At 42.6% G+C, this 23,815-nt stretch overlaps 1 protein-coding gene across 4 annotated transcripts; it reads left to right on the forward strand.

Annotated features, from left to right (window-relative positions):
• The first annotated feature begins 102 nt into the window (after nt 1-102).
• ccdc142 (coiled-coil domain containing 142) lies at nt 103-10,930 on the forward strand. Of its 4 annotated transcripts, none has more exons than XM_020045649.3 (12): nt 104-1,068; nt 1,504-1,622; nt 1,746-1,798; nt 3,771-5,393; nt 5,475-5,561; nt 5,688-5,852; nt 6,047-6,210; nt 6,379-6,498; nt 6,812-6,926; nt 7,044-7,221; nt 9,960-10,171; nt 10,311-10,930. In XM_020045649.3, exons 4-12 carry the CDS (start codon nt 3,938-3,940, stop codon nt 10,559-10,561), a joined length of 2,748 nt encoding a protein of 915 aa, XP_019901208.2. In that variant the 5' UTR covers nt 104-1,068; nt 1,504-1,622; nt 1,746-1,798; nt 3,771-3,937; the 3' UTR covers nt 10,562-10,930. The 4 variants fall into 4 exon arrangements, with proteins under 4 accessions (XP_034147824.1, XP_019901208.2, XP_010896971.4 ...); XM_010898669.5 differs by having other exon boundaries at nt 104-1,063; XM_010898660.5 differs by having other exon boundaries at nt 104-610.
• The last annotated feature ends 12,885 nt before the right edge of the window (nt 10,931-23,815 follow it).

A 23,815-nucleotide genomic window follows, 5' to 3' on the forward strand; every position in this document is an offset into this window, starting at 1 on the left:
GCTTACAATAAGAGCATGGTTGGTTGATAAACATTAGCGAATACCAGTTGGCCTGTGGGTGAAAATATGGGGCGGTCACTAGCACTGACGTGTTAATTTATCTAGCGGACGAGCGCGGTAACCTCGCTCCCTGCTAATCTGAAAAGGGACTCTCTTCGTAGGCTGTATTATGTAGCTAGCGTGCTATTGCAGGACCACGGATGTTTACTGTGCATTCGTGCGTAGCTACTTGCTGCACGGATTACAAACCAAAATAGGTTAGGCTAATGATACATTAGCTACAAACAGTTGCTTGCACTAATCCCCAGAGAAGGGTTAACGTAACGGAAGTAGCTCGTTTTTAGGTAGCTAACGTAATTACAATACAACGTTTATTGATTAGCCAGCAACTTCAGCTACTAGCAATGTGGATGCTTTGTAAAATTATCCAGCGATGGTCAACTAAGTGAGAATATTACTAGCAGAAAGGAAAGGGGGGAAATATAGAAACGTTACCAGTGATGTGTTCGCTTGCCAAAGCTAACCGTGTGAAGAAAAAGCATTAGAAGTCAACATTCCAAAGGTTTCTCTTGCTGGACTTCCTACGTCGGACATTGAATAGATTCCACAGGTAACGCGCACTATCGACGTTTTATGAAAAAATAGCCTAGCCTTAGGTATGGTTTCCATGGCTACGCTTAACATTTTCGCTCAGTTTGTCTCTTGGAGAGGGTTGGAAACCTGCTAGAATTTAGGCAGGGTAGCTCAACGCTGTCAACCTGTAGCGCATGGAGGACAATCGTTTCTGAACTAATTTACAGTACTTAGATGTCAAAATACATTTTTGATTCAGGAGACAAGCGTATTTCATAGTCCAACGACGTGAAATTGGTTTAAGCTATGTTGACATGTTCTCTACAAAACTCACATGTTTACCTCCGTTTGTTAGTTCTTTGTAGCTAAAAGGTACCAAGACAATATTAGCATATCAAGTAGTTACGTATCTGTCAAACTGCTAAAATCCTATTAACGCGCATTTGTCCAGTTATCGGCGTGGAGACAATGGGCTATACTACGTGGTGCGGTAAGGTAACTCTTCTGGGACAGCATTCAAGTGTTTGTCAATCGGGCTTTTGTTAAAAAACCCGAAAACGAAAAGGCAGAATATTATAAATAGTTTAATCAGAGGTAACTTGTTTGTATTATTGCATTTAAATCGTAACATTAGACTTGACAACGTTTGCAGTTTCTCGATCAATACCCTATCTAAGGGGTTTCGTGACACCTCACGAACCCCGGTGCTGAAAAGCAAGGGAACATTCATGTCTATTATTTCGTCCTAGTAGTACATCAGTAATTTATTTTACATTTTGAAACATTTAAAGACTTGTAAAACAACATGCTTACAGATATGTTGCCTTGAGTGTGTGTTAAGGTCAGTGCTTTTTCCTGGAAATGTCTGTATTCTAACTATAATGACATTTTATTAATTATTTTTAACGGTAATGTGATATTTTGTGAAAGACACCAGAGTGCTGGGTCCTGGTGTTTGGCATGGCTCAGATTTTTTGGAAACATCAAGGGTCCAAGAATGGGAAGGTTTTTGGATGTGGTCAGGAAGGAAAGTTTGGACGAAGCAGAAGGTATGTCTGTTCCTTAACTTCTGCATTGACAGTGTGGAATGTGAATAAATAGTTTTCACTTCATTTAGATTTGGCACTCTGCATGTTCTGATATTACTTTTCTTTGTCTTCATCCACCTAAAGCACAGACATTTCCTGTGATTAAGAACCAAGAACCGTTGACTTCTAGACAACAGGTCAGCGACCCCCTTTCTCAAAGATTTTGTGACTGATATGGGACAGTCAGGAGGGTGTCAGGTTTACCACACGATTTCGTCTCTGCTCTTTGCGGATGATGTTGTCGTGTTGGCCTCTTCAAACCAGGACCTTCAGCATGCGCTGGGACGGTTTGCAGCCGAGTGTGAAGCGGTGGGGATGAGAATCAGTACCTCCAAATCTGAGGCCATGGTCCTCAGTCGGAAAAGGGTGGCTTGCTCACTTCAGGTTGGTGGAGAGGGCCTGCCTCAAGTGGAGGAGTTTAAGTATCTAGGGGTCTTGTTCACGAGTGAGGGAAGGATGGAACGGGAGATTGACAGACGGATCGGTGCAGCTTCTGCAGTAATGCGGTCGATGTATCGGTCTGTCGTGGTGAAGAAAGAGCTGAGCCGCAAGGCGAAGCTCTCGATTTACCGGTCAATCTACGTTCCTACTCTCACCTATGGTCATGAGCTTTGGGTCATGACCGAAAGGACAAGATCCCGGATACAGGCGGCCGAAATGAGCTTTCTCCGCAGGGTGGCTGGGCGTTCCCTTAGAGATAGGGTGAGAAGCTCGGTCACCCGGGAGGAGCTCGGAGTAGAGCCGCTGCTCCTCCACATCGAGAGGGGTCAGCTGAGGTGGCTTGGGCATCTGTTTCGGATGCCTCCGGAACGCCTTCCAGGAAAGGTGTTCCGGTCCCGTCCCACCGGGAGGAGACCCCGGGGAAGACCTAGGACACGCTGGAGGGACTATGTCTCCCGGCTGGCCTGGGAACGCCTCGGTGTCCCCCCGGAAGAGCTGCAGGAAGTGTCTGGGGAGAGGGAAGTCTGGGCATCCCTGCTTAGACTGCTGCCCCCGCGACCCGGCCCCGGATGAAGCGGAAGAAGATGATGATGGGACAGTTCCAGTTATGTTCAAGCTGAATAACCACTTGAATGTCTCTCAGAATAAGCAAATGAAACAAAACTTAGTGTGTTTTTATAGTGCTCCTCCAGGGAGTGTATTAGCCTCACAAAGTTGTCTTATCCTCATGTAGCCGAACTGTAACTATGAAATTCCTTTCCGCCACCCACAAGACCCAATGCAACCGAGGTTGACCAAATTTGATCTGAAATATGTCAGAAAAAGGGCATTATCTAAATTGTGTCTGATGTCCGAACCACATTTATACATAATACATGATACTTGTGCTTTATTGCCCTGTAAGGCTGTCAAATATTTAGGGTTAGTTTTTTGGCAGTGAACATTGGTTTCAATCCTAATCAAAATGTTCAGATAAGGGAAGGAGTGTGTGTGTGGAGAAGACCACACACAGAACATTTATTGAATCAAAAACATGTGACTGTATAAGTCTGATTATAACATTATCATTATTGTTATGGACACCCTCCGGTATAGATATTACAGAAAGGTCAGCAGAAGGTTTTTTAAGTTGCAGAAGGCATACTACCTAAGTTGTAGGTATCACATAATCACCTATAACTTGAAAAAGATACAAGGTGTGGCTATAACACATTTTTGTTATTGAAAGTATACATCAGAATCCCTTTTAATTGCCATGTACATTTACACAGACTAGGATTTTTTTTTGTCTGCTTGGGGTAGACAATGGACAACATATAGGGACAGAATATACAGCTCCAGAAAAAATTAAGAGACCTGCACCTTTTTCTTTCCTTTCCAAAAAAGTCAAAAAGGAAGGTTTTGAGAGAGGAACAGAAGGGTTAAAACTGTATATAGTATGCAATGTACATAGACTTATGTTTTTCTACACATTTACAGTTCCTATTACAATTTGTATGTTGTGATTAAGTATTACTATTAGATAATATACCTGTGCCTATTCTGCCAATATACCTTTCAAGGCATGGGAAGAAGCCAGTGTTTTGTAGTGCTTTCATGAAAATAATTACATTTTTGGAGCCATTGGGATGTTTCATTTCTGTAACATTCTGCTAATTTCTTCTTCAGCCGCCTGGACACGTAGCTTCTTGTTCACCAAGTCTCTGCACAAGGTGAAAAAACCCTACTGTGGACTCTCTTCCACCCCACCCTGAGGTGGCTATTCAGGGTGAAGAAGTGATAATGATATCTGGAAATTTGGAAACCGAAATAACTTTGTAGTGTGCCCGGGCCTCATGGCTCGGTCGTTTAGCAGGCTCCAGCAGCTAGAGCAGGGCATGCTGGGGCTCAGTGCACAGTGCCAAGTGTTGCGGAGTCCGCTGACAGGCCAGCTGCAGAGCTGTGTCAGGGGGCTCTCTACCGAGGGCAGTTTCTACCACCACCCTCGAAGCGCTGCCCTCAGCCAACACTATGGGCAGCTGCAGGGCCTGCTGGAGCAGCGCGCACAACTCCTCTTTCTCCATGAGTATGCACGGTGTACCAGAGTCGCCATGCTCTATGTCAACAAACTGACCAGTTTGTTGGAGCGTGAGCTAGGTTTATTGACGAACAGGAGTCGAGTTTTGGAGCGACCAAACTCTGCCTGGTGCTTCGGGATGGAAGCAACATGCCAGGAACTGCGTGTCCATGTGAGCCATTGGGAGTCTCTATGTGCCAAAGCCCGCTCCGACGTCTGGCTGAGAACAACTCTGTTCCAGAGGACGGAGACCCTCGCTGTCATGCGGCGGACACTGAGGGTGCTGGGCCTACAGGCCCTGGTACTGATGGAGCAGTGTATCTATACAGCCCTCTCAGCTCTGGCTTCAGCCCAGCTAGCGAGGGTGCCTCGAGATGCCTTAGAAGACCTCCTGGCTGGGGTTGAAGTCTTTAACCAGGTGCTGGAAGAGCAGAGAGTCAAGCGGGGAGACTCTCGGTGGAGAACTCAGACCCTGCTGCTGTCCGACTGGTATGGGCCATCTAGGATGCAGGCCGCCAGGGGCAGTACCTTCCCGGCGCCGCTCCCGGTGGTTGAACTGATGAGAATAATGTCAGAGCACAGGGGGCAAATTGCAGCAGAGCAGCTTTACCAATGGGCTTCCCAACAGAGTTGCCTCTATTCCCAGGCCCTGCACAGTGGAGCCCAAGCTCCTACATGGGAGGAACTGGAACTCCTTTTCCCCCTGCTTCCCCCTCTACATCCCTCAGAGCCCGGTCCTGATGGGCCTTCACTGGAGAGCTCCCCACGGGCTACCTCATATGAATCTGGGACAGGACAGCCTTTTTCTCGGTCTTGTGATTCTCCCTTCACAGCCTTTATCCGTCAGGACACAAAGACTCTGGAGATTCTCTTCCAGGCCCTGGTGTCTGCCACTGACATGCTGGCTCCGCACATCGCCAACAGACCTATGGCGGAGCGGACCCACACGCCAGAGTATTCTCCCAGGGGTTGTGAGGCAGGGTCCTCGCCCACAGACGAAGCCAGGCTGGAGATGAAGAGACCCAAGTCAGTCCAGTGGCTGGACGTAGGCCAGTCTGGGGCCTGTGTGGAACTCTTTGGTCGTTACAGGACTATGCTCTGGAGGGAGTTTGGCCAAGCCCTCATCCATCGCTTCCACCATCCACCGCGGAGAAGCTCTCTGGGTAGTGTTAACCAGTGGAGTGACCAGATGGTTCTCCAGTTGGTCAAGTGGCTGAATCACAACTGTAGAGCAGGTAACATGCTGCCAGTTGTTAATCACAGTTCATGGCTGTCTGAGTCTGTAGTCTGATAAATAATCATTGGATGATTTCCAGAGGTCTTCCCGGAGGAGTGTCGAGGCGTGGTTGATGACTTTACCTTACAGCTCCTGTCTAACGCTGTCTTCAGGCACTGGGATGAAGGTCAGTTTCTGTGACAACCATTAGCATCAGGTAGCTATAATAATATGACATCTTATTTTTGGTTATTGCTGGCAAAGGTATTGCCACTCATCTGTGTGTCGGTCTCTATGTATGTACGTATTGCAGTGATGTGTGCAGCGCTGGGCTCTGGACTGAAGGATAAATGTCTTCCAGGAGTTGATCAGGAGAACTGTATGGTTATGACTGGTACCATGGGACACCTCTCACAGCTCTTTCCTCCACTGGTCACAGTGCTCCGGTGTCTTCACACTTCAGCCCATTCTGCTCAAGGTAACCACCGCATCCATGTGGCGGTGATATGATGAACTACTTATTCATCAGTAAATCACCTCAGTCTACAACACTCATGTTATTTTGGCCCGGCGACCTACTCTACAGGTATTCACGTGTCATTCTCCTTTTCTTTTTTCTGTTGAATGTTATACCAGGCCACATTGGTAATATTCCTTTTGATCCGTCATCAGGTGACTGTAATGCACGGGCGATGACATCCCTTCGATTAGGCTCATATTGCAGGGCGGTAGCATCTGTTCAAACCTCCACCTTCTGGGTCATGAGCAAGGCCTACCAGTTCCTGTCCTCCTGGTCCCTCAACAAGTTCCTGCTCATCACCTTAGGTGACCTTAAGGTGAGGCTGTGTCCCAAGTGGGACTCTGTTTCCTATATAGTGCACTGCTTTGGACGGGAGCTCCTGTCACAAGTAGTGTACTATATAGGGGATAGGCTGCTGTTTGGAAAACCCAATTGTGGACATTTAGGTTGTTGACACGGAGGGACGTGTTTTCTGTGCTTTAAGGTGTTAAGGGCGTCAGTGGAGAGGCTGCTGCGGCATGTGGAGACCGTGAGTGTGGTTGGAAATCATCATCTCCTCAAGCAGCAGGCTGCACAGCTTACCCAGGGAGTCATGGACCTACAGGTGAAAGATGCTGTCATGCTTGTCCATTTGTAGACCAATGTGATGTAAGTTTATATTCTTTTGTCTCTTACACCTATAATAACAGAGCCTTTAAAAAAAAAAAGGGATGTCATCATCTTAAGGAGTTTGGACTGGCCAATCAGTAGTCATGGGGATGTTCTTTTGGACTGGTGTGCGCTTACACCATTCCTATGCAGGAGGAATGCAGTGTTTCATTACTTCATTAAATGTTTGAGTGGATATAGGTAATATTTGATAGAGATCTAGAAACTGGGCAATTATTTTTAATAAACTATAATCTGCATTGTTTCAGGTATTCTCTGAACGGGTGCTAAGAATATTCTCCATGGACTGTAAGAGAATGTCTGAGGAAATCTTTGAGCAGACAATGCCCTCAGCGAAACACTGGAGAGTGAACTATAAAACAGGTTAATGGTAGTCTATGGGACTGAATAAATATTAGAAACATGTCCGCTGTTTGAGTATTTCTCTATTTTGTGTATGGAGCCAATGCTTATGTGTTACTACATCTGTTTGTGTCAAAGAGTTCCCCAGCTGTCCCAGTGACTATGCTGCCTCTGCTGCTCAGAGTGTCATAGGCCAGGTTCTGGAAGGGGTTCAGCCTCTGCCTAAGGAGGCCTGGGCCCCGGCCCTGACTGAGGCCATGACAGCATTCATGGAGGCTTGGATGGAGCACATCCTCAAGCAGAAGATCAAGTTCAGGTATGTATACAGAATGACCTACCAAACCTGATTCTTAGTCAGCATATGCAACTAATACTAAAAATGATATTACTTAAGAGCCTCTGACTGGAGAGACTAATTTGACTGATTGTCTATCTATGTATATGTATGTATCTACAGCTCCGGACAAAAATTAAGAGACCACTGCACCTTTTTCTTTCTTTTCCAAAAAAGTTGAAAAGGAAGGTTTTGAGTGAGGAACAGAAGCGTTCAATTTGCAGTGGTCTCTTAATTTTAACCCTAAGTTTAAACCTTCCTTTTTGACTTTTTTGGAAAGGAAAGAAAAAGTTGCAGTGGTCTCTTAATATGTTCTGTCTATCTATGTATGTATCTATCTATGTACAAACCCGATTCCAAGAAAGTTGGGACACTGTACAATTGTGAATAAAAACAGAATGCAATGATGTGGAAGTTGGGACAAGGCCACCACTGTGTGGCATCCCCTCTTCTTTTTATAACAGACTGCAAATGTTTGGGGACTGAGGAGACAAGTTGCTCAAGTTTATGAATAGGAATGTTGTCCCATTCTTGTCTAAAACAGGCTTCTAGTTACTCAACTGTCTTAGGTCTTCTTTGTCGCACCTTCCTCTTTATGATGCGCCAAATGTTTTCTATGGGTGAAAGATCTGGACTGCAGGCTGGCCATTTCAGTACCCGGATCCTTCTTCTATGCAGCCATGACATTGTAATTGATGCAGTATGTGGTCTGGCATTGTCATGTTGGTAAATGCAAGGTCTTCCCTGAAAGAGACGACGTCTGGATGGGAGCATATGTTGTTCTAGAACTTGGATATAACTGTCAGCATTGATGGTGCCTTTCCAGATGTGTAGGCTGCCCATGCCACACGCATTCATGCAACCCCATACCATCAGAGATGCAGGCTTCTGAACTGAGTGCTGATAACAACTTGGGTTGTCCTTGTCCTCTTTAGTCCGGATGACATGGCATTCCAGTTTTCCAAAATGAACTTCAAATTTTGATTCGTCTGACCGCTGAACACTTTTCCACTTTGCCACAGTCCATTTTAAATGATCCTTGGCCCAGAGAAAACACCTGTTTAGATACGGCTTCTTTTTTGACCTATAGAGTTTTAGCCGGCAACGGCGAATGGCATGGTGGATTGTGTTCACCGACAATGTTTTCTGAGGGCAACCAGTATGGTTTTCCGGCCTTGACCCTTACGCACAGAGATTGTTCCAGATTCTCTGAATCTTTGGATGATATTATGCACTGTAGATGATGATAACTTCAAACACTTTGTAATTTTTTATATTGCTCCACTATTTTTCGCCGCAGCATTGGGGGAATTGGTGATCCTCTGCCCATCTTGACTTCTGAGAGACACTGCCACTCTGAGAGGCTCTTTTTATACCCAATCATGTTGCCAATTGACATATTAAGTTGCAAATTGGTCCTCCCGCTGTTCCTTATCGGTACATTTAACTTTTCCGGCCTCTTATGGCTACCTGTCCTACCTGGCTACCAACTTTTTTGGAATGTGTAGCTCTCATGAAATCCAATATTTGGCATTACATTACAAAATGTCTCACTTTCAACATTCGATATGTTATCTATATTTTATTGTGAATTAAATATAAGTTTATGAGATTTGTAAATTTTTCCATTCCTTTTTTACTCACAATTTTTACAGTGTCCCAACTTTTTTGGAATTGGGTTTGTACATATGTATGTATCCATCTATCCATCCATGCAACTGGGTTTGACTTTCATTTTTTTCAGCCTCTTGTACTTCGGGCAAGTGAGACTGATTTTACCTTGTCCGCTGAATGTACTTTTGCATTTACTAGTAAAAAAACAAAACAACTGACGACAATTGACTGATGCAGTTCATTAATATTGTCATTTTAATAACTGATTTGACATGTACCTGAAGTGAAGTATTAGACTAGGCCTGAAATTGCTTTAGACTGTTCATGGTTGCCACATATAGAAGAAGACCTAGGTAAGCATGCCCTGTTCTTAGAAGTGATTAGGGCCACAACCAAGGCACCAGGCCTCAACCCATATCTTATCAACGACCCTGTTCAGTTGGCGCCAAGGTAAAGCTACCTGTGTCTCCTCTGTATTCTTCCTTTTGTGTAGGACACTAGGGGTAGCTCAGATCAGGAGGTCTGGTAACTATGACCTAGAACTATGGTTGCTATGGCAGTATAGGGTTCTATCTTGTTTTCCTATTAGTATGACGACTTGTTTTGTATGTATCTCATAGCATTAGAAAGAATATTTTGGGGGCTGACAAGGAGTATAAAGAGCTTGAAGCCATAATATGTAATCAGAGCAATCAGGCAATTGTTCCCGTGGATCCACGTAATTAAACTTGAAATAATCAACCGTTATACCAGACTCTGAGAAGTTTTTATTTGTATAAATCGCGAACATTTTCCACACCTGCCTTAATAACTGAAGTGACCTGACTGTCCTTTTCTTTGAAAAACAAGGACATTTGTAAGTGTGAATTTGCACTGCTTGGAGTACCCCTGAAGTACCCCCTCATGTTCATTTCACTAGTAAGTCTGTGGTGTCATGAGTGTTTTCAAGTACCCCCTGTGGAAAGGCCAAGTACCCCAAGGGGTCCTAGTACCCCTGGTTGGGAACCACTGTACTGTGTTATCATTAATTATGTCTCCTAACAGAGCACTAGCAAGGGAAGCGATAGACACACCCACTCAACAACCCTTCTATTACTCTCCTTCAGTATCCAAGGGGCACTGCAGCTGAAGCAAGATTTTGACCTGATTCGGGACCTCATCCGCTCTGAGGAGTACAGCCTGTCAGAAGAGATTCACCAGAGGTTGCTGTCTCTCCGGGTCTTCCACCAGGTCGACAATGCCATTGTGTGCCTGCTGCAGCAGCCAGTTTCGAAGCCCTACATGCCCTCGCGAGGCTGGGAGCCCTTCAGACGCTGTTGTAAGAGCCCATGGGGGGGGGGGGCGTTTACCATTGACAGCAATTAGGTTAACTTCAATCTCATTGTTGTGAACTAATGCCAAGACAAAGATGGTAGCAGCTGTGAAACTACTTTTATGTCAATTATTTTACCTCTCAGGTCCAAGTAGTGCCGATGTAGTGGACCAATCATCGAGCAGTCAGAATACCTTTGAGAGCATGGACCTTCAGGCTGCATGTCAACAGGCCCTGGCCCAGGCAGAGGGCTCCATGACCCCAGAGCTCTTGGCTTCCACCCCGCAAGAGTCGTACCTGGCTGTGGCACAGCAGGAGTGGCTGGACCTACGCATCCACAATGGCAATCGCTGGAAGCTTCCTGGGCTACAGTGTCTGACCAGGTCAGAGCCCTAGCCCTAAGGTATTCAATCCAGAGACCCATTCCTAACCAGACGACAAACTGAACTGGCAGCCATTTTGCTCTTTGAAGAAATAAAGTAGTCAGTGCATTAACACCAACAACATGCTGGACAGTGACTTAGTTTATTCGGTTATAAAGTTATTAGAAACATTTGGATGCAACATTTCCTAGGGCTTCATCTGAACTAAAGCAAAGCCATTTCAATACTGACAAGTGTTGACAAATTGTTATTAGCTACTAAATGTACAAAGTATTTATTTTCCATTTTATTTTTTCAAAATTGTATGCCTATGTTCTTTAAAATGTTTTGAGTATCTATGCTAATTCAAGAAATGGAAAGTAAAGTTATAATTTTTTAAGTATCTCTGGATCCTGAGGTAATTGATTAAAAAAATTAAGTCTTATATTATGGACTCACAGCTAGAGAATTCTGGTATCATAAACCATGGTTGAACTATAAAACCTCATTTCATAATGTAGGGACATTCTTGATATTATACATCTGGGAGGATACATTAGAATACAGAAATTCCAGTGCATTCGTGAACAATTACGTTTAATAAGTTACATTTGTCAGAGGTTGTGCTGCTTGAAACACAGGACTAGAATTATTATCAGGGTGACACAGGCTAATATGGTGGCCAGGACAGCCCACACAAAAGAGGCCATGGAAAGGTCACAGGGGGCTTGTTATGGCAAGTCTAGCCAGGCTTTGCTTGTGAGGGGTCTTGTACCTGGCCATGTTAATGCACTCCTTGCTCAAGGATCTGATCAGGCACGCCTGGTGATGGCTGTGTGTTTCCCGCGGTACCTGCCCATTCCAAAAAGCTGCAAGTAAGGTCATGTTGGGGGTGGGATATTATTCATGGGGACATTCTCCATTCAGCTGGCCAACACTCCTAAAGTGCCTGTATTTTACATTATTGCTCTTACCTACTCCCCCAAAGGGAAGGGAGTTGAGCACGTAGTGACTACCTCCCCACCGCGGCTGGTCTCTGCAATCATTCACTTTATCACCACATTGACAAAATAAAAATAATGTTACTGTTGCCTGCGTTATATTCCAGTCTTCATCTATAGAGACCTACTGTTTCAAAGGCAATAGCCTACCTTCTTGTTAGAAGAATAAACATACAGCGCTAAAGGCTTTTCTTTCCCATTGATGAAGCGAACGGCTTCATCCACATCACTAACAGTCACTATGAGCAACAGAGGACCAAAGATCCCCTCCAACATCTGTCTGGTGGAAGGGGGAACGTCTGTTCTCACTGTTGGAGCTGGAGGAGGAGCAAATTAGGACATTTCATTTATATTTAAAGAGAAACAGGTCACAAGACATGAACAGTCGGTTATAATAGCACATGACCCCACCAACAGAGGGTATGTATCCCAGAGTTGATTCAGAATTGGATTGATTGGCATTAAAAACTGCAAAAGTACAGGAGCCTGAGGCCAGCCCAGTGAATCAACCAGTTCCATACCAATATGCAACGGTGATGGGTCTCTCCCCCCAGTTCCACAGTGAACCCCTCAAGCAGACCCATCAGTCAATTGCAGTGGCGCTGGTTGATGTGACCATAATGTGTGGATGATTTGGGGGGGTGAGCCATAGATGTCTTAGGGTTAATGGAGTTAGCTGTCTTTCTAAAACGATACAGCATTATGGACATACAGATTAACAACGGATCTCATATTGTCCGTAGCAACAGGCAACAAAAGGTCTTGGTTGCCTCTGTTGCTTAAGTTTGCTCAACCTTTATGATCATATTCCAAATCATGTAAAAAGGTAATTTTCTGTCACCTGACATCAATTGAAGTGATTCTGATACACTTTTATGTTTATTCCTTGCATTGTCTTCCTTCTTGTACTGACTTTTGCTGATAACTAATTTATCAAGTAGAGTGTACTTAAAACTACAGAGTTGCCTGTTTGTTTTACCTAGCTGTCTTAAAATGTAACTATGTCACTGTCCTTGTGGATGTAACAGGGACTCTTCGAGTGTGGACACAAGAGTCCAGGCCTTAGGTGTTTTACTGCAGCCTCCATCACCAAACTGCCCACTGTGGTATTCCCAGTGTAGAGGATGTGGTCAAAACGCTGCCTCAGCATCTCCTGGGTCTCTGGAATTCCACCTGTCACCATGGAATATAACTCCTGACAGGGAAGAGAACCCAAAAGTAAAGGAATTGTTTACCTTGAAAGCTCACATTTGTGAATTATTGTCTCATCGCTGCTGACAACAGGGCAGGAAATGTAAAGAGCTTGTCCAGGTATTGAGGGAGCAGTTCTTGGTGAGTTCTCACTCACCTCGGAAGGCTTCGTCACTGCATCGTTCCCTGAATGGAAACAGTACAGTGTGACGGTGTTGCCGGGAGACATTAGAAAATATAATATTATTTGGACAAGGGCTTCTATGTATACCGGCTGCGAAAGGCCCAGAGCAAGGGCTGTAGTGTGAGAGCCCAGGGGTAGTTCCAATTAGGTTCGGAAATAATTGGAGACTGATGCAAGCTTACCAAAATATATTCAGGTTACAGTAAAATAATGAATATGGGCTTAAAGTGCAGGATCTGTATTCACATCCAAATTGGAGGAAGGGTTTAAGAATTTCAGCTCTTTAACATGTAGCCCCCTCTTTTTCAAGGGGTCAACACTAATTGGACAATTGACTCAAAAGCTGTTTTATGGACAGGTGTGGGCTATTCCTTCATTATTTCAGTTAAGCAGGGGAAAGGTCTGGAGATGATTCCAGGTGTGGAATTCGTATTTGGAAGCTGTTCCTGTGAACCCACAACATGTGGTCAAAGGAGCTCTCACTGCAAGTGAAACAGGCCATCCTCAGGCTGCAAAATAAATCCATCAGATAGCAGGAACATTAGGAGTGGCCAAATCAACAATTTGGCACATTTTGAGAAAAAAAGAACGCACTGGTGAGCTCTGCAACACAAAAATGCCTGGATGTCCACGGAAGACAACAGTGGTGGATGATTGTAGGATCCTTTCCATGGTAAAGAAATACCCCTTCACAACATCCAGCCAAGTGTAAAACACTCTCCAGGATGTAGGCATATCATTATCCAAGTATACCATAAAGAGAAGCAAATACTGGGGGTTCACTATAAGGTCCAAACCATTCATAAGCCTCAAGAGTAGAAAGGCCAGATTAGACTGCCAAAAAAAACATCTAGAAATGCCAACCCACTTCTTGAACAGCATTCTTTGGACAGATCAACCTGTACCAGAATGATGGGAAGAAAAAAATATGAGGCTTGGTTCATGATCCGAAGCATACCACATCATCTGTAAAACACAGTGGAGGCAGTGTCATGGCATGGGCATGCATGGCTTCCTATGGCACTGGGTCACTATTTTTTATTGACAGAAGACAGAAGCAGCTGGATTAATTCTGAAGTGTTTAGGGATATATTGTTTGCTCAAATAGAGCCAAATTCAGCGAAGTTGATTGGATGGTGCTTCTCTTTACAGATGGACAATGACTCCAAACATACTGCGAAAGCAACCCAGGAGCGAGTTTTTAAGGTAAAGAAAAGGAATATTCTGCAATGGCCGAGTCAATTACCTGATCTCAACCCAATGAATTATGCATTTCACTTGCAAAATACAAGACTTAAGGCAGAAAGACCCATGAACAAACAACAACTGAAGACAGTTGCAGTAATGGCATCACAAAGGAGGAAACCCAGCGTTTGGTGAGGTCCATGTATTCCAGACATTCAATGAGTCATTGCCTGCAAAGGATTCTTGACAATGTATGAGCATTTAATTATTTTATTTATGATTGTGTTTGTCCAATTACATTTGAGCCCCTGAAATAAGGGGACTGTGTATGAAAATGGTTGCAATCCCTAAACGTTCCATACAATATCTTTGTACAACCCCTTGAATCCAAGTCAAAAGTCTGCACTTCAATTGCGTTTTGGTTGTACAGTGACAGAATTATGAGAATTGTGTCAGTGTCCAAATATTTCCAGACTTAACTGTGTATTGTACCAGAAAGCCATTGTACCAGAAAGCCATGAGGATGTGCAGGTAACCCCGACACAACCTTCTGATCATCATAACATCTTTGTTTGAAGGGACTGATTCACTGACCACACCACATAAGAAGGTGCTAGTGGAGACAGTTATGTGCCAATGGATGCACCAGTACTCATATAAGACACTGATGGAGCTGCACAGTCCAAAGAATGGGCACTTTCTATAGTCTCCTGAAAGTGGCTGTGAGAAGAAACTGTCTGCTTAAAGCATTCTTTTTCAGGTCCAACTTACTTAGTTGTGTCTTTGCTAACAGGGGAAGAAGTTGACTGACGGAGTCAGTGATGATGTAACTCTTGGTTTATTGACAAAATATATGGACCATCTCTCTCATCTCTTTTGTTATTAATATAAAACTGATTTGCCTAAATATAGTTATTTTACTTAATAACTTAATACATAATGAAAAAAGAGTAGCCTCTTAACCTTCAGGGGGTTTGCCTTAATAAAGACCGATTCAGTGGCTTTGGGCTTATTGCAATGCAATGAAATCTGGGGTGCATGACTGCAATCAATTCATTGTCCATTGGGTGGCGATAAAGGATAGAAATAGGTCAGTCCTACACAAACTTGAGAATATAAAAATAAAATAGCATGTGATGGTTGACTTTATCACAGAAAAATATCTACATTGAAGAAATAAAAATGTATAGGGGAGAAAAGATTCCAGCGTTAAGTAGCTATATACTAAAACATTCCAAAATGGGTTTGTACAAATGGTGTGCTTTCTGTACAAATTATGAAAAATTGGTTAACTTTATACCTATTGTGTATCTATTTCAGGGACTTTTGCTGTCCCGTCTTTGATTTGGGGGTTGGGGACTTTGATTATTCACATGGGACTGTCAATAAGACAGTTACAGACCAATAATACCAACCTGACAATACCACTAAAGCTAAAAACACTGGACATTTTTTACAACTGTTTATATTAGTTTTTCAAAATCCAACAAGCGTCCTTAATTATGATAAGGGAAATGATTGGAAGCTGTTGCGAGAGCTAATAACCTTTATCAAGATGTTGAGCAGCATCTTTCAAAGTCTGTTGAATTAAGGCTTTTCGATTGCAGTAATTAGACCTTTTTGCAGTTCCTCTTTACCAACAGCAACTTGAAGAAAAGGGAGAAGGTTTGAAAAGTAGCTCTCAACCTTTTTCCCTCTTAGGCCCCCTTGCGTCCAAGAAAATATTTCAGGATCCCTTTGAGACATGAAATCTTCCCTGTTTGCTTTTCACTAAAAGTTTTCATTGTGTTTATATTAAATAGCCAGCGCCATCAGCCTTCATTGCATGATCATACATTTTTCTTTACAAAGAAATTGAGCTTTGGAGAAAAACAATCATAATAGAATGTAATTGCAAAAGCCTTTCACTTGCTGTGAGAACTACTGCTGGCTTCTGGAAATAATACGGTCAGCGTCTGGAGAGATCTTCGACAGGGCAACATGCATGTCATCCTCAAGGTTTAGTCAGGCCATGCATTTAGTTTTCAGGGCTGTTCATTCATTCGTATTGTATATTCTGTTATCTGATAACAAGATTTTAATGTTGTAAAAATTTTGTAGGCAACCCTGTACTGACACATGAAATGGTCAGGTGGGAGTTGCAGTCAGATGAGAATTGTATAGCAGCTAATGTTCTTAGTGGCAGACCTTTCTAGAGCAAAACTGAAGATTTCAGTTTTCAGAGCAAGCAATGATTTAATTCATAGTTTTATGATTAGATTTTGCTTTTATATTCTGTGGAATGCTATTCAAGCAATTTGCATACAATACTGAATAAAAAATGGTTAATTTGAAATGTTGTTCTGTTTAATATGATATTATGAAACTCAAAATAGATTTGATTGAGTGTTGTGGACAGGTGTATTTTATACAGGTAACGAGTTCAAACAGGTGCGGTTAATACAGGTAATGAGTGGAGAACAGGAAGGCTTGTTAAAGAAAAAGAAAAGGCTTCTTAAAGAAAAAAATAATTCTTACTGGTTGGTAAGTGATCAAATACTTATGTCATGCAATAAAATGCTAATTAATTATTGAAAAATCATACAATGTGATTTTCTGGATTTTTGTCTCACAGTTGAAGTGTAACTATGATAAAAATTACAGACATGCTTTGTAAGTAGGAAAACCTGCAAAATCGGCTGTGTATCAAATACTTGTTCTCCCCACTGTACATGTCTTTGGAAATCCCAGAGAGCACAGTTGAATCAATTACCATGAAGTGGGAGCTGCATCATTCCACCTAGCTATTGCCAAGAAAAGGACATCCCTCAAAGGTACCTTTTTTTTTTATTCAGAGGCTTAGAGTTTAGTAATGGTGCCCCAGTCATCCATGTCACAAGCTCTGCATAAACCTGGCCTATATTAGAAGGTGGCAAGAAAATATAAAAGTACCATCTGAAAGCGTGTCTTTTGTTGGCCAGACAACATACGAGTGTATACAGGTCAGGTGCTATTGAGCTTTATGACCATAATGCAGTGCGCTGTGAGTGGCACAAACCTAGTAACACTGCCCATGCCTGAAGAAAAAACATACTACTACTGTATGAACTATGGTGGTTGCAGCATTATGCAGTGTGCTTCTCATCACCAGGGAATGGGCATCTTATTAAAATGGATGGGAGTAAATGTAAGAGAGGCCTGCTTCAGAAATTCACCTTTCAACAAATGTGTGGTCTCAAGCACAAGTCCAAAGCCACACTGGAGTGGTTCATGGACAAAAGGGTTAATGTCCTAGAGTTGCCTAGTACATTTCAATTTTTATTACCAATGAGAGTCTGTCACAGCATTTGTAAATTTCTGTGCACATGCATTGACTAACCAACCTGAACAACCTGGAGCAAATCTGCCAAGCATGGGGCAAATTCACTCCGACACTATTTACAAAGCTGGTACATACCTTCCCCAAAATTGTTACTGCAAAGAACGTGGCTCTACCAAATATTAGTGTGGTGTTGAATACTTACACAGGCAACATTTACATTTTGTTTTGTACAAATATTTCCTGACATAAAACCAATATTGCTTCTTCAGTGTTTTAAAATAAACAATCTAACAAAACAACTGTTCAATGTACCACTTTCAATTCAGTAATATGAGTTTATGATTTTATCTTGTCACCAATGCCCCCCTTGGAAGCTCTTTGAGGCCCACTTGGTTAGAGACATCTAGTGGCCAAAACACTTCTAGCATGGTCATCTGTGATGCCATCACTGCCTAACAATAGCTTATTGTAAATTGCATCATTACTGTTTTATATATGGACTATATAGAGCTTAAATACAAATATACATGCATACGAGCTAATTACATCCTATCTATCATAAATGTTCTAGCATACATATAGTATAAACTATCCTACTTGTTAAAAAGTAGCTGCATTTCTCCAAATAAATATAATCTGATTGTACTGTATATATAAAAACATTGCATCTGCAGATTTTAAAATTCAGGCACATGATGATATATGAAAAAACATACGAAATCTATTTCCATCTGAAATGTCCAACTTTCAAACAAAACATTGGCTTAAAAGAAACCATAAAACTCAAAACAAACAAATCAGTGCATGCAACTTACCACAGATTGCTGTACACCTGCGCTTAATTTTGTTTGTAATGGGCTTGTCCATTTGAGTGGGGTGACCATGTAACTGTTCCCTCTTTAACATTTTATAAACAAACAGCTTTGAGACTATAAGTAGATTATGTTGGTTTAATTCCAACTGTCAGGGTGAACATGAGCAGTCAATTGTGGCAGATAGCCTAGCGGTTTAGAGAGTTGGGCCAGTTACCAAAACGTTGCTGGATTCAGTCCCAAATTCTGTTTTTTTGCCGATTGAGCAAAGCAGTTAACTCTAATTGCTTGAGGATTGTTAATGCCGTCAGAACTGTCTGATTCTGTTTTTGTATCTTATGCAAAGAAACACATTTTACATTCATATGTATATAATGCACCTTATACGTGTGAAATAGGAAAAATATAAGAACATGAGTTGGGATGAAAGATATCCGGACTGTTATCTTATCCCCAGGTACATTCCTTTTCAGCATTTGCTTTGGTGTAGAACTATTCTGCAGGTTAAGTCACAGCTTTGAGGACCAATAAAATGTACAAAGATTGCTTCATCAACATCTTAGCCTCACAAAGTTCATAGTGTATTTAAAAATAGATGATTGGCAAGATGCATTTGAAATTTAACACACAGTAAAATGTTTGCATGACTACAATTGGTTATGTCTATTTTTAGTCTTGTTGGTAAGCCTGCTCTCGTGGCTCCATTCACCTAAAAAGGCAAGGAAGAAAATTAGGGAGCCAAATGAAAGGCTAATTTCACCAATAAAATTGGGTTTCCAATGTTCACCAAGTGCAGCCATTTAAATAAGCTGTTTGTTTGAGAACAACCTATCACAATATAGCTGTTTTAAATTATATGAGTGGGGAAAAATATTGCGTGGATTTATAATTATATAAAATAACACAACACTGCAATTTTTGGCACTGGCTATTTCTTGCCATTTTCTTTAATTTATTATTAGTCATAAATGAAAATGTGTCCCTGACTCAGCAACAGATGGATGGTTCAACAGTGGTGTACAGTTGTATGACATCCAATGTCCATCACAGGTTCCAAGGTTTTTGATAACGGAGCCCACTGTGCTCCTGGGAACGTTCAAAGCTTTAGAAACAAAATGTGCAACCTTCCTCAGATCTATGCGGCAGAGGCGTCGCTAGGATCACAATACATTCGGTTCTAAAAACGCCACTGCTATGCAGTCTATGGAAAGTTCCTGGGATTTGATTATTGGTTCAGTTAAAGAAAGGGATAGGGTTTGAATATTTTCCAGGCACGGTATATTTAAACCTTTTATTCAAATGCTTTTTGGGAGCAAAATTAGATTAGTGCTTTAGGTGAATGGAGCCACAAGATCCTTCTCACCAACAGTACTAGAAATGCCCATTGACTTGTGCTAATGTTAGCATGCTCGTAACTGAAGGTTTATTATTATTATTGTTAATGCTGTCTTTGATGTTCCAGTGGAATAACATATCTGTCCCCACATTTAATAAGCAATTTGATTAATACATTTTTTTATTAGTGGTGTTCCTCAAATGAAAGTGATGATGACGCAGTCTTTGCAAAAGTAAGTGAGTCTGATTTAATTGGTCCTCAACTCTGCACTCAGTCATTTCATTGAGGTAAATGAAGTTAGGAGATGAATTAACCTGGCCTGGAGTAGTGGGGTATACTATTAGGCAAACTAGATCTACTTAAGCTTTTATATAAGCTTGCCAGCTTCAGTTACCTTGACAATTCAGTATAGGCTTAATCTGCTCTGCAAGGTTAGATTTTGCACCTTGTAGGTAGCCTCTGCAGTCGTGTCTTATACAGATGCCAGTTGCCAACATTGCCATGTCTACTTCCTGGAGGGTATTCCTGATCAATTGCATAGTTTTCTTGTTCACTATGATGAGGAGTCTTTGGTTATCCACTGTAGAGGTCTTCTACAGTCTACCAACTAATTTCCCATTGTTGGTACAAGTGCTTTCTCTTTTTTTGTTAATGTGCCAAACAGTTGCCAGGCTAATGTTTTGGCTATGACTGAAAATGATTCATTCTGATTCATCTGCCTCATGATGGCCGGTTTGACTTGCACTGACTTGTATTGACCTCATGCTTTATACACTCACCTAAAGGATTAATAGGAACACCTGTTCAATTTTCCATTAATGCAATTATCTAATCAACCAATCATATGGCAGTTGCTTCAATGCATTTAGGGGTGTTCCTGGTCAAGACAATCTCCTGAACTCTAAACTGAATGTCAGAATGGAGAAGAAAGGTGATTTAAGCAATTTTGAGCATGGCATGGTTGTTGGTGCCAGACGGGCCATTCTGAGTATTTCACAATCTGCTCAGTTACTGGGATTTTCACGCACAACCATTTCTAGGGTTTACAAAGAATGGTGTGAAAAGGGAAAAACATCCATTATGCGGCAGTCCTGTGGGCGAAAACGCCTTGTTGATGCTAGAGGTCAGAGGAGAATGGGCCGACTGATTCAAGCTGATAGAAGAGCAACTTTGACTGAAATAACCACTCGTTACAACCAAGGTATGCAGCAAAGCATTTGTGAAGCCACAACATGCACAACCTCGAGGCGGATGGGCTACAACAGCAGAAGACCCCACCAGGTACCACTCATCTCCACTACAAATAGGAAAAAGAGGCTACAATTTGCACAAGCTCACCAAAATTGGACAGTTGAACACTGGAAGAATGTTGCCTGGTCTGATGAGTCTCGATTTCTGTTGAGACATTCAGATGGTAGAGTCAGAATTTGGCGTAAACAGAATGAGAACATGGATCCATCATGCCTTGTTACCACTGTGCAGGCTGGTGGTGGTGGTGTAATGGTGTGGGGGATGTTTTCTTGGCACACTTTAGGCCCCTTAGTGCCAATTGGGCATCGTTTAAATGCCACGGCCTACCTGAGCATTGTTTCTGACCATGTCCATCCCTTTATGACCACCATGTACCCATCCTCTGATGGCTACTTCCAGCAGGATAATGCACCTTGTTGAATCAATGCCACATAGAATTAAGGCAGTTCTGAAGGCGAAAGGGGGTCAAACACGGTATTAGTATGGTGTTCCTAATAATCCTTTAGGTGAGTGTATATGCAACAGAATCATAATTAGACTTAAGTGGTGACACGATTCTGATAAACTTCTGGTGAACAACTGCAGTTGTGTTGTGTTTCAGTGTGCTCACGGACTAAGCAGACCCAAACATCATTATTTCATACAGACTGTTTCCATAATCTCTCAGTTCTCATGGTGACCATATTGAAAGTTTGAAATATTATCCTTCAATTGCGCTAATGATAGGTTCAAGGTGTTAATCAACAGGGTCAAAAACCTTAAACAAAATTGGTTTTAATCTGGCCTGACTGACTCATAACAAAGAATAATATAAGAGATGCTGACCTCTTGTTTCCCAAGGCTCACCCGGTCACCCATGTCCACAACGTTGTCCTGTACTGCGCCTCTTTTGCAACCAATCAATGTCCCTTCTTCCTATGCCTTGGCAATTCATTCAAATTGACCATTAAAGCCTGCAGTGGGGTTGTCTTTGATTAATATTTTCAATATCAGCCTCTATCCAGTAGACCTGTCTGTTGCACACCTGGGAAATGTATGATAATGGTGGTGACAGTGGCGGCTGGGCGGGGCCCTCAACCCAGAGATGGGCTGGCTGGCAGGCGGGTGGCTGACTCTCCCTCCCCTACAGCTCACAGCCCGGCTGAGTTATAGCCCAGGAGTGCACCTTACTGTTTGGTGGCGTGTAATTTGAATACAGATTAGCTGGCCCCAGTGTTCCAGTGCTTTGGCATTACCATTACCGGGGACAGTAATTTGACTGATGAACACACAGGTTATCGCAAGGTCATCACCTTCGCCGCTGAGGAGGGGGGGCGGGGTGCTGGGGGGGCGGGCGGCTGCCGACCCACTTTAGGTGGCACTGCGAGGTAGTCTTTCGATAGCATAATTAGTTCCTCTAATTAAGAGGCAAGCCAGCTGATTGAATAAATCCTCTTGTAACTAAGCAGCCGATCTCCTATTCCAATCATTCTGAGTTGTTTCCGCCCACTTCCCGCCTGTCTCCGTTTGAAAGTTTCCTAAAATTCCTTTTCTGGGAAAGTGAGTGGGCATAAACACTTCTGGCTGTTGTGTTTCCGATCACAGTCTTTTTGTGTACCTATCGTATCCAATTTTGGCTTGATTCCTACACGAACAGAGAAAGTCGGGCACATTGCACTGAATATTGTACTGCACTGTGATGTCTGGAGTGAATCAGGTGTCTGGGTAAAGTAGTTGTGAATGTCTTGTTTCTGGCAACGAATACTACTGAAGACTGTTTGGTCAGGTCTTCAGACTTCCCTTGGCTCAACTATACTTACACATCGGAAAACAACTGTTATGCCACTCTAAATCTTAATTGGCAGTCACTGTTTTATCAGCTTTTTAATCCAACAATTGGTTGGGGTCTAGTATTGGTTCATTGGGATCATTATTGGTTCACGTTCTTCCCTAGCATAATAATCTTGGTTGGGAAATGTAAGCCACATTTTCGAATTAATGGACTAGGGTTTTTTTGTGGACTGGGACTTGGGCTGCCTGCTCAAATGGAATAACAGTACCCTTTTTAACACACATGGTGACAGTGAAGACCACTCGAGGCGGAGACGTTTATCACTCTGTCTGGTTCCTGTAGCCCACGCCGTGCAGCCCTGCCTGTGCAATGGATATGCCCGGTCAACAGCATCTTCCTCCATTACTCCCCAACCACTACGCCAGGTATATCTTGTGGAATCATTTCTGCATTTTATTGCGCTTAGCACACCTCCTGACTCGCGTGATCTTTTAATCCCCTGAGCCATTACTTCTGCACTGTCGCTGAACCTCCCCTACAAGCTGGCTTTCACCCCCTCCTTCCCACCTGCCCCTCCCCTCTCGTCATTACTTACCCCAGCCTCATCTGGACGGTGGTTGCTGACGTCCCAGTGTATTTGTCACTTGAACCGTAGGAGGTCATACTGAATGCCTTTGTCTTTTCATTTTTTTTTTTTTAGGTAAGACATTAACATCTCGCACTTCCATTCCTTGAAAAGATCATTAAAATATTTGAGCAGTGGCAATCTAGGCATCTTGAGTGGGCATCTTTATCTTTTGATATCCTTTCTATCCTCCTCACCTACAGATAACAGCTTGTTATCTACTCCAAAATCCACCCCACACAATTAAACAGAAATGATCAACTGATAGTTGATAGTTGAAAAAAACTCAGCATCCTTGAAGTATCTGCCCTTCAGTGCCAGTAAGGCAAGTAGACAGTCGCTGGGTGCTTGCTGTGTCTTGTCTGTGCTGTGGTTATGCCTTGGGTCGGAGTGGACTCACTATTGACAATTCAATTAGAGGACAAAATTAATCTTTCTTTCCATGGACTTCTGGTCGTTCAAGCCATTATCATGTGCCAAATGAACTGCTCATTAGAAATGGTGGCTGGAAAAGTACATTGTGCAGAATTGACTGCCAAGTCTATGATGAATCATTACAAGGATGCATTGAAATGATACATTTTCAAATGTTGATGGACAGTTGATTTTAACGACACCACTTATCAAGATC

The sequence above is a fragment of the Esox lucius genome, chromosome 4, assembly GCF_011004845.1.
Source record: "Esox lucius isolate fEsoLuc1 chromosome 4, fEsoLuc1.pri, whole genome shotgun sequence".
NCBI lineage: Eukaryota > Metazoa > Chordata > Actinopteri > Esociformes > Esocidae > Esox > Esox lucius.

Coding starts and splice junctions, on each gene's coding strand:
- ccdc142 (XM_020045649.3), top strand. CDS start 3,938: ATGGCTCGGTCGTTTAGCAGGCTCCAGCAGCTAGAGCAGGGCATGCTG. Junction 6,927..7,043: donor GAGAGTGAACTATAAAACAG/GTTAATGGTAGT, acceptor TTTGTGTCAAAG/AGTTCCCCAGCTGTCCCAGT. Junction 10,172..10,310: donor GGAGCCCTTCAGACGCTGTT/GTAAGAGCCCAT, acceptor TTTACCTCTCAG/GTCCAAGTAGTGCCGATGTA.